This window comes from Giraffa tippelskirchi, chromosome 3 (assembly GCF_054371585.1).
Source record: "Giraffa tippelskirchi isolate mGirTip1 chromosome 3, T2T-mGirTip1v1.2.pri, whole genome shotgun sequence".
Lineage (NCBI taxonomy): Eukaryota > Metazoa > Chordata > Mammalia > Artiodactyla > Giraffidae > Giraffa > Giraffa tippelskirchi.
Genome location: NC_137277.1, coordinates 36205658 through 36216649, shown reverse-complemented (window position 1 = coordinate 36216649; position 10992 = coordinate 36205658). Strand labels below are relative to the sequence as shown.

Sequence of the window (10992 nt, the reverse complement as noted above, 5' to 3'; positions counted from 1 at the left end):
TTTCATAGGTAGGGGAGCACAAAAAAAAAGATTAAGTGTCAGAGACAGCTGTCCAACCCTTGAGCTCTCTCTTCCAGACCCTTTCCCTCCCTCTTCTTTGAATCCTACACTTCCCAGTTCCAAATAACCAGTCCACACAAAGTTTCAAGTATTTGTCCTTTTCCTACTCCCTGATGGCTCAGCAGGTAAAGAATCTGCCTGCCATGCAGGAGACACAGGAGACGTGGGTTCGATCCCTGGGTTGGGGAGAAACCCCTGGAGAAGGAAATGGCAACCCTTTCCGATATTCTTGCCTGGGAAATCCCATGGACAGAAGAGCCTGCCAGGCTACTGTCCAATGGGTCGTAAAGAGTCGCACATGACTAAGTGACTAAGCACAAGTTACACACTACTCCACTGAGGAAGCTGAAAGTTATAATAATAATAATTACAGTGAATTTCAGAAGAAGGCAGGATCTGTCTACCCAGGGTCAGAGCTTCTTCAGCCACCTGCTTCTATCCCTCTTCAAGCTCTCCCCATGCTTCTGAACACTCTCCTCTCCTTCCTTTCTTCAAAATGCCCAGGCAGGGGGGTTTGCGGGTCAGAGGTCTGCTGGAGGCTGGGGGAGGTGGGCGGCTAGATGGTGATGTTCCGCTTTATCTCACACACCCAGCGTTTCACTTGCTGGCAGAAATCGTCATTCCAGCGCCCATCCCAGTGGATCTCTGCACAGTCCTCGCTGCCCCCCAGCTCGTGTCCCTGCCAGTCATCGGGCTGAGTGGCAGCCCAGTTCCTAGGAAGGCAGGACAGAGCTCCGCTCCAGATGGGCCCCTCATCCCAACAACCCTCACCCCCCACCTCAGAAATGCATGGCTTTGTGGGGTTCAGGGTTACGTGGCTGCAGTCTTGGGAGCTGAGAATCTGGGTGAGGGGGGAGATGGTGGGAGGATTTGGCCACTGAGGGACGACTGGGAGTGTCCTGGGGGCAGAGACCAGATGGCCATCCCCAGGACAAATTAATGGGGAGAGACAAGGAGAAGCCACTTACTTGTAGCCGTGCTTGTAGTCTGTGCCGTCCACCCATTTCCAGGAGCCATCGCTGTCGGTGAGACCTATCCAGACTCTAAAGGGGTTCGTGTATTGTACAATGAACTTCTGGAAAACAGGTGGGAGGGAAGTTTCTAGTCCCTTGTGCCTCCATGCAGGCCTTAGCTGTGGCTCCCTCACCCTACCCCTCAGTCTGATCTGTCCCCACCTTGGAGCAACAGCTCCCAGTACAAGTTCCTGGCTTTTTCTTCTGCAACCATATCTATTATTTAGTGAACATTTACTGGGCTAAACCTTGCACTAATTGCTTTACAAGGATTATCTTGTTTCATCCCCATAAAGCTCTGTAAATTGGACACCCTAATGATTCATACTTTACATGTGAGATGAAGGAACTGAGGGTATCTGTGGAGCCCAGGGTATCAACTCAGTGCCTGAGTTGGTGACCCTTGTCCCCTGACCTGGCCTCCCACTTCATTCCTAACTCACGGCTGCTAGGCCCCTATTCTAGTCTTCTCCCTGTCTTCTGCCCACAGCCTCAAACTCTTGGATCCTGACCCCTGCCACCCCCAGGGTGACTCAATGACCCAGTAAAGATCTGGGTTTCACTTGTCTCTCAGGTACATTTATCTGCTCCTACTTCTACATATGGGTTTCCTTGGTGGCTCAGATGGTAAAGAATCTGCCTGCAATGTGGGAGACCTGGGTTCAATCCCTGTCTTAGAAAGATCCCCTGGAGAAGGCAACAGCTACCCACTTCAATATTCTTGCCTGGAGAATTCCATGGATAGAAAAATATGGCAGACTACAGTCCACAGGGTTGCAAAGAGTCAGACACAACTGAGCAACTTTCACTTTCACTTCACTTCTACATATAGCTGTCATTTCTGTTGTTCTCCAGGCCCTACAGCTTCCAAGTTTGGACCCACTGCCCATAGCTCTGTTATGACTTGGCTACAGGGGCTCTGGCAGTCTGGCTGAAAATAAGAAGACGCCCTATATGTGAGGAGCAGCCAAGCTGTACAGCTGGCTGGACAAAAGCGGTCTTTGAGATAGCTTCCCAGGACCCATGCATACCTCCTAAGAGGAAGTGGCTTTCTCCTAAGAGATATGGCTCTTTCTGAGGCCTTAAGCCCCCTGGTTTGGGAGGGCAGCAGCATAGGGTGTAGTCACCTTGTTTTATTAAGGAAACAGAGGGGGTCAGTTCACCAACATGCATATGTAGCATGCTATCCTTTGATAGCATATGAAGGGTCTCCAACTGCATCTGGAGGAAAATTTCCTAATTCCACTCTCCCTTCCTAGACACCTAACTAAAACTGCAGTTAGTCACCTCATCTGAAGGCAGATACAGTAGCATTCTTGAATTTGAGACTCCTGCAAATAGGTCAATATCCTGTGCATGAAGGGACAGCTCTTAGGGGCTCGTAGGACTATTCCCCAAATTCAGGAGGGTCAACAGAGCTAGAGGGAAAGTGCCTGGAGGCAAGATATTCTCTTTGCTGCTGCCCACCACCCCAGTCCCCTCTTCCCATCACCACAAGAAGTTGAATAACTGAATGAACAATACAAAGCATCAATATCCAGCCCTCTGTGTTGAAGCCTGAGTGTGTGTGTGCATGTGGGTGCTCAGTCATGTCTGACTCTTGGTGACCTCATGGTCTGTAGCCCACCAGGTTCCTCTGTCCATGGAATTTTCCAGGCAAGAGGACTGGAGTAGATTCCCATTTCCTACTCCAGAAGATCTTCCCAACCCAGGGATTGAACCTGCATCTCCTGCATTGTCAGGCAGATTCTTTACCATTGTGCCACCTGGGAAACCCAGGTGAAGACTGAGGGGAGGGATGAAATAGTGTCAGATGATCAGAAAAGATAGTCCATGAGAACACGTCTGTCCTATTCATGAGTAAATAACAGGCAAGAAAGAATTCAGCCCATTCAAAGAAGGAGCATGGGGGAGTTTTATCATGGAAACTGAGAAAAAATAAAGAGGATGGAAAGGAAGAAGAGGAAGAAAAAAGCACTGTGATATCAAAAAGAGAGGTGAAAAATATACTTTGTAAAGAAAGCATATTTCCAAACCTAAGAAGCTATTGGAGAACAGCTTATATCCTCAGAAACGTTAAAGAGGAGATGCACGACATAAAACTACAAAAGAAGAGATCAAAGAAGAAAGATAACAATGATAAATAAAGAGAAGGAGTGAAGAGAAAATTTTGAGCTACATTAAAAAAAAAACAAACAACTCAACAAAAAATCAAGTCTGAGATACAAAAGATAGGCTTGAGAAAAGAGCCCAGAAAACAAAGGAAAAGAAAGAAAGAAGGTAGTAAACAGTAGTGGCTATGGAGGGTAGACAATGGAGGTCATTTTAAATGGTGTGCTCCAGAGGAAAAGAGAACAAACAAATGGGCAAGAAAAACTATTCAAATAAATGGCTTAAGAAAACAAAACATATGAAACATACGAAAACATATGAAACATATGTTTCCAAAACATATGAAAACCTAACTTCATATGTTAAAAGAACTCTCCTAGCCTCAGAGCAAAAATATAGAGAATGTGCAACACTGAGATATATCTGAGATTAATGAAATTCAAAGAAAAACTATTTGCACACACATGTAAGGAATGTGGGAGAGATATGAACAAGGCATTATAAACTTCTAAGTTGCTAAGAGACTAGATCTGAATTGTTCTCAATTAAAAAGAAATGATGATTGTGTGACATGGTAAAGGTAAGAGCTACTACTACTTTATTCATCATATTGCAACATATAAATATATCAAACCAGGGTGTTGTGCACCTCAAACTTACAGTGTTACATGTCAATGATATCTCAGTTTTAAAAAAGAGAAAAGAGTGAGGCGTGTGAAGAAGTGTACTGGTTTCCTCACCTTTCATATGAAAGTTATATAAACTCTTTTGGTTTTTAAAGCCAAGAAGTTTCAGCCCATTATTTAAAGTTATGACAGTGTTTACTAGTGTAGCTAAAAACAAGCCACATTTAGTCCAAAATAACACAGTGGAGAAAACAGAAAGAATACATCTCACATAGCAAATGGGAGAAAACAAAAGAAGCATATAAAACAGAACAAAAGGAGACTAATTAAAGATATCTATTTTAAAATAAATGCAAGTGGGAGAGCCCAGAAATAAACCCACACACTTACAGTCAATTAATCTATGACAAAGGTGGCAAAAATATACAATGGAGAAAAGACAGTCTCTTCAACACCTGGTGTTGGGAAAACTGGACACTACATGTAAATCAATGAAATTAGAACACTCCCCCACACCATATACAAAAATAAACTCAAAATGGTTTAAAAACCTAAATATAAGACATGACACCCTAAAACTCCTAGAAGAGAACATAGGCAAAATATTCTCAGACATAAATCACAGCAGTATTTTCTTAGACCAGTCTCCCAAGGCAAAAGAAATAAAAGCAAAAATAAACAAATGGGACCTAACCAAACTTAAAAGCTTTTGCAACAGCAAAGAAAACTATCAACAGAACAAAAAGACACCTTATGGAATGAAAGAAAATATTTGCAAATGATGCAACTGACAAGGGGTTAATATTCAAAATATAAAAACACCCCATACAACATCAAAAAAAACAACTCAACAAAAAAATTGGCAGAAGACCTAAACAGACATTTCTCCAAAGAAGACATACAGATAGCCAGCAGGCATGTGAAAAGATGCTCAACATTACTAATTACTAAGAAATGCAAATCAAAATCACAATAAGGATTTACCTCACATAGGTCAGAATGGCCATCATCAAAAAATCTACAAGTAATAAGTGTTAAGAGGGTGTGGAGAAAAGAGAACCCTACTATACTCTTGGTGGGAATGTGAATTGGTGCAGCCATTGTGGAGAACAGCCTAGAGGTTCGTTAAAAAACTAAAAATAGGGACTTCCCTGGGGGTCCAGTGATTAAGACCCTGAGTTTCCACTGCAGCGGGCAGAGAGGGGTTTGGTCCATGGTGGGAAACTGAGATCCCACAGGCTGAAAAGCAACTAAACCTGTGCACTGAAACTACTGAGTCTGTGCACTTTACACAGCGAGAATCCGGACACCACAATGAAAGATCTTTTATGATGCAGTGAAGATCCAGTGTGCCCCCACTAAGACCCAATGCAACCAAATAAATATTTTTTAAATAAATAAAATAAAACAACTTATATGCAACCTATAGGAGAAATACCTTAAGCTTGGCTGAACAATAGAGTAGCATCATTTATGGGGGGTGGGGTGGGGGTGCCTAAAAAGTTCTCAATACTCAGGATGAATCCAAGATTAATTAAATCAGAGTCTTTGAGTGCAAGACCAAGCATCAATATGTTTTAAACTCCTCAAGGGGTTACAATACACTGCAATGGCTGAGAATCATTCATCTAAAACAGAGACTCAAAACGTTTGGAAACAAGAGGGATGGGCAGAGATACACGAAGCAAATGTAAGTGGAAAGAAATCAAGGACCGGTCCCTTCATATCACATGAAGATGAATTCAAGGCAAAAAGCATTAATCGGGTACTGATGTTCATTTCAAAATGATAAAGGTACCATCCCATCCTCCATAAAGTTGTGAAAGTGAAAGTGAAGTCGCTCAGTCGTGTCCGACTCTTTGCAATCCCATGGACTGTAGTCTATCAGGCTTCTCTGTCCATGGGATTTTCCAGGCAAGAGTACTGGAGTGGGTTGCCATTTCCTTCTCCAGGGGATCTTCCCGACCCAGGGATCGAACCCAGGTCTCCTGCATTGCAGGCAGACGCTTTACCCTCTGAGCTACCAGGGAAGCCCCATAAAGTTGTAGGTGGCATGAACTTGTGAGCCAAATCACAGACTGAGTCTTAGATTGACCCACATGAAACTTTATAGGCCAATACTGATAGAATACTGGCAATTTCAACCTGATCAGTTAAGTAAAATATGTCTGTAATCCATATATATATGTATGTATGTATATAAATACACATATTTATTTTGATTAATTAGCTGTGCAGTAAGGTACTTAACCTCTGTGTTCTTTAGTTCCCTCATCTCTACCCTCACCTCAAAGTGGGGATAACAAGAGTGCCTGCTCCACAGGGTTGTGAGGGTTAAAGCAATGGATATATGAAAGTGCCTGACACATAGTAAGGGCTCAGTAAATGTCATCATTAATACCCTCCTTTGCCCAAACATGTCCCACTTGTTCGAATGGGTTGAGTCTTCCCTCTGGACTTTGGAGCTGTGATCTGGTGGCAGCAGTGGGCAGGGAGACTTGGGGCGTTTTGGAAGGACCCAGTAACTCATACCAGGTGCATTCCTGGAAATCCCACCCACTCTGTTCCTTTCACCCAAAGACCCATCACGTTCCTCAGGCCAGCACAGAGCAAGCAGGGACTGTCAGCGCCTCCACAGTGCTGTTCTCCACCGAAGTCCTGGCCCTTTAGTTCATCCTGCCACTCATTCTGTCTCCTGCCCTGATCCTCATCACCTGGTCTCCTGGCTCCTATCCTATGCCCTGGCTCCTGGATGTAATCTCCCACCTCTTAGAATCAACGGCTGCTCCATCATGAACCTCCCAGAGCGGGGACAGATTTCTGCTTCTGGATTCTTCCTCGGGTTAGAAAAAAATAACAAAACAAGCCTGACCCAGCCTCCCAGAGTTTGCATTCCCAAGGTTTCCTCCTGCCTTTGGGAAGGTTGTGGTTTCACCTGCTCCTCTTTGGAGTTGATGACCACCAGGTGGGCATTCTCCAGCTGGCAGTACTTCTCAGCCTCGAGCCAGGACTTCCCTGAGCGAGAGAACCAGTAGCAGCTGCCTTCATGGTCCACCCAGTTCACTGGGCAGCATTCTGTGCCTGAGGGGGTTGGAGAGACAGAGGGAGATAAGATCCAGCTGGAGGGGACAGGCAGAGGGACTGGAGACGCACCCCCCCCAACCCCAACCCACCACATCCCTACCGTTGCTCTGGAAGTGTGCCATCTGACAAGTCAGTGTGCGCAGATCCATGGGGAAGTGCTTCAGATGGAGCAGCAAAGTGGCATGATCTAAGGGTCAGAGTGGTGGCAAGGGTGTGGTGGGCTGTGTGGATGGCCCACAGACCAGGACTCCAGCATCTGGCTGGGGAGATACAACACTAGCACACACACGCACACTCAAGAGAGAGTCTCTGACCTTCTTTCAGGTCTTGCTGCTGTTTTCCCAGCTTGGCTTCCAGAAATCTCACATTGTCCCTGACGAAGCCTCCTGCAACAGAGGAAAGCTAAACTGTCTCCCCTCCGCTCTGCCTCCCCAACATTTCTCCATCCTCATGCCACTGACGCATCAGTCCGGGCCACCACCACCTTGACCTGGGATGTTGCATGCTCTGCTCTCTGGTCTCCTCAACCCCACCTGCTCTTCTCCTGGCTGCACAGTGGTGTTCTGAAGCACAACCTGCTCAGGCCACTCCCTTGTTAAATCCTTCCCGTAGCTCCCTATGTTCTCAAAGTAAAGCCCCACGAGTTAGCACAGCTTGCCTGCATGGACTGGCCCCTACCCACCACTCTAGCCCACCCTTGGCCCACCCCTCCAGCCACGCTGGAAATGTTGAGAGTCCAGGACATGCAGTGATCATCCTCATGTCCTGGTCATCAGACTCTGTTCTCTACCTGGTTCCCACCTCCACCCTCTACTCTAACCCTTACTCATCCTTCAGGGACCCTCGGCTCAGGAAGCAGCGTCCTTGGAACCCTTGCCTGGCTTCTCAGGTTGGGTTATCCGCTCTAGCCTGTGCTTCCTCCCCGGTACCCCCAAACACTCCCCTGTTGCACCCAGCATGCATGCATGTGTGCTTAGTCACACAGTCATGTCCGACTTTTTGCAACCCCATGGACTGTAGCCTGCCGGGATCCTCCATCCTTGGGATTCTCCAGGCAAGGGTGCTGGAGTGGGTAGCCATCCCCTCCTCCAGGGGATCTTCCTGAACCGGGTATCAAACCCAGTTCTCATGTATTGCAAGCAGACTCTTTACTGTCTGAGCCACCAGGGAAGCACCTAGCACGGAGCCCAGCCAACCCTCGCTGCTAAACCAACCCCTCGACCACCCAGCACATCCCAGTCCCTCCCCTCGGGGCTCGCCCACTCACCAAAGGAGCTGAGATTCAGGATGTCCATCAGGGTGCTTGACGAGAAGTTGCTGAAAGTTTCCTGTAGCGTCTGCAGCTCCCCTTGCAGCTGTGCTCCTTGTCAGGAGACAAAACAGGACAAAGTGGATCGCACTCTGTCCCACCTGACAGCCCTCATCACTGTCCGTGGGATGGTCCCCTTCCCCGCCCCAGCACTGCCTCCTTGCTGCTTCCATCTCTTCCCTATCGTGGCTCTCACTGTCTCCAGCACTGCCCGAATCCCCCGCCCCCATCGCTGCCCCACCCCTGCGACCCTCACTTTGGGACCCTGTCACACAGATGGCCACCAGCAGCAGGATGTTGAAGACCAGGACAAGCAAACTGAGGCGGAACTTGGAGCAGAGACGCTGCAGCACAAGAGGCTGGGGAGGAGGCATCCCTGCAAGAGAAGGGGTGTCAGGACAAGGGGCGTCGGAGGCAGGGGGCCAGAGAGCCAACCTCATGGAGCATCAGAGGAGCAGAGCCTGAGGAAGTACAGCCTTGCGGGGCAAGGGCAGGCGGAGAAAGTAGATTCTAAGATGAAAAACACTCTGGATAAAATTAATAGATGAGACATGCATACATCTCAATGAACTTAGAGGCATAGCAACAACAGCTGTATAAAAAGAAACGCCAGGAAAGAAAAGAATCCCACACTCCCCCATAAAATAGGAAGAGCACCAATGGGCTGTGGGATCACTAATATATGCATAATTGATGGGGGAGCTGGAGAGGCAGAAAGAAAAATTTTTTGAGGAAACAATAGCCAGTGTATCTCCAAATCTTCTGAAAACTCTAGGCCTATAAAAGGCTGGGAAGAGTGGAAGCTGCTCCCAGGTGAGCAGGCCAGCTGTCAACCCACTTGCAGGCAGCAGAGGCTGCTAGAGGCTGGCTGATGGTTGCACCCCTCAGGCACGCTCTGCCAGGCTGTCCACCCCGCCTCTTTCAGGCGAGCCCCCTGTCCCGTGAAATCCAAAACCACTGGACTCTCTCCAAGCCTCCTGCTGAAACACGAAGCCTCTCATTCTCAGAAGATCCAATAATATCCAAAGTTACTTTTGAGTGTTTACTACCTACCGGGCAGCTGGTGGGACCTGAAGGGGCAAAGGGGTGTAGGTGGGTGTGGCCTCTGCCCCACGCAGTGTGTTGAAAAGGCTTGTGAACCTGCTACCGGGAAAAGGAGAAGCCTGGTGGGACGGGAGTTTTCTACCCTGCCCAGCTCCCACCCTCAGCTGCAACAGCGGCAGTTCTTCCAGGCTCAGGCAGGAGGGGGTCCCTCCTCCCAGCCCAGGCTAACCAGTCCCCCTCCTTGAGCTTCGACCCCCAACCCCTCCTGGTCTCCACAGAGCTTCACTCCATCACCAGCACCCACACCTGACACCCCCTCCCTCATCCCGGCTCCCGCCCTTCATCCTGGAAATGGCTCAGCTCTTTCTCGCCTGAAAACCTTCTCCTAGACACTTGGGGACTTTGGTCAAGATTTGCTAGAGAAGGCTCCAGGCAGGGGGCTTGGAGGGGAGTGAGGATCTTCCAGAATTTCTCTGTGCCCTTTCCCTCCAACACACACCCTTCCCCCCCCCCCCCCACCACACACAGCACATACTGGTCAGGTTGGAAGGAAGAGGGGAGACCCCTTTCCTGGGGTTCTGGGGGTGGAGAAGGGGGTGAGGTCAGGGACAGTCCCTGGTCACAGGGTGAATGTGACAAAGGCCTTGGAGGGACAGAGAGTGACTGGGATCTAGACTAGGGTGGAGAAGAGCCCCAGACACCAAACACTTGCCTTTCCAGAATGGTTCTTCTCTTCTGGGGCTGTGCTCACCAGTGCCTGGGCCCTCGCCTCTGCCGAGCTGGTGGTCGTTCTCCTCGGAGTCCAGCTGCTGGATGTCCTGGAAGTCCCTGGCCATGCTGGGTTCTGGGTGTGGCTGGACTCCGCCTGGGCTCTGGGCTGCTTTAGGGCTGGGACTGAGTTGGGGCTGATGCTCGTGCTAAGATGCTAATTGAAGTGGAGGCTGATGGATGTAGGCTCAGAGTGGGTCTAGGCAATGGCTTGGGTTGGATCTGAGGCTGGAGGGGAGATGGAAGCTGAAATGCCGCTGGGTCCTATCCCCTCTCAGGAGACTGCTTGGGCCTCGAGCCTCCCCTCCACATGTGCCAATCACCCCACAACTTCCCATCGACACTCCCCACTGTCTCTGAACCAGGGTCCGTCTAATCCCAGACATCCCAGGCCCGCCTGCCTCCCCAGTGACCTCAGTTTACCTGTTCAAGGTCTAGAGGGCCGCCCAGGCCCCAGAATGCAGGAAGGCTTGAACCAGGAGAACTGGGGGCCAGGTGGTGCTGGAGGAGAGGAGGGAAGGGGTGAGCACTAGTTCAGGTGAGGGCCCTGAACCTGTGTGTCTGAGTGTCCAAGCGCTTCTAACTTGGCATCTCCTGCCCCTGGGACTTTGGACAGTAAACAGAGTGGAAACTGAGTTGGAAACTCAGTCAATATGTGGTGGGGGCGGAGGGCAGGACTGTGTCTCTATCCTTCACAGAGAAGGGATCTCCTGGCCTGTCCTCTCTACCCTCGGAAGCTAGTCACCTCACTCTTCACGGCATATTTGGGAGGGGGGCCAGCCAGGAGGAGCCAGGGTGCAATTGGCTAGTTCCTCTCTGCCCCACTCCCCTTTCACTTCCTGCCTCAGATTCCTGGAAGTGTTAGTCAGACAACCCTGACCAGGATTGGAGGGGCCGCTTCTGCGCTCTTGCCCAATCTGGCATCTGAGCCAAGGCCCCATGTCCTGTAGGCTCAGCCCTCAGGCTTCCCAGCTTT

The 10992-nt window shown here is 49.0% G+C and overlaps 1 protein-coding gene across 5 annotated transcripts; it reads right to left on the bottom strand.

The window, feature by feature from the left end:
- Positions 1 to 395: 395 nt before the first annotated feature.
- On the bottom strand, positions 396 to 10759 carry LOC145541691 (asialoglycoprotein receptor 2-like). Of its 5 annotated transcripts, none has more exons than XM_081578850.1 (9): positions 10440 to 10759; positions 9961 to 10238; positions 8461 to 8580; positions 8163 to 8258; positions 7210 to 7281; positions 6996 to 7082; positions 6747 to 6892; positions 1029 to 1135; positions 396 to 773 (listed from the first exon to the last, which is right to left on the bottom strand). In XM_081578850.1, exons 2-9 carry the CDS (start codon positions 10082 to 10084, stop codon positions 617 to 619), a joined length of 909 nt encoding a protein of 302 aa, XP_081434976.1. In that variant the 5' UTR covers positions 10085 to 10238; positions 10440 to 10759; the 3' UTR covers positions 396 to 616. The 5 variants fall into 5 exon arrangements, with proteins under 5 accessions (XP_081434976.1, XP_081434977.1, XP_081434978.1 ...); XM_081578851.1 differs by having other exon boundaries at positions 9961 to 10244; positions 10440 to 10517; XM_081578852.1 differs by lacking the exon at positions 10440 to 10759 and having other exon boundaries at positions 8446 to 8580; positions 9961 to 10084.
- Between the last annotated feature and the right edge of the window lie 233 nt (positions 10760 to 10992).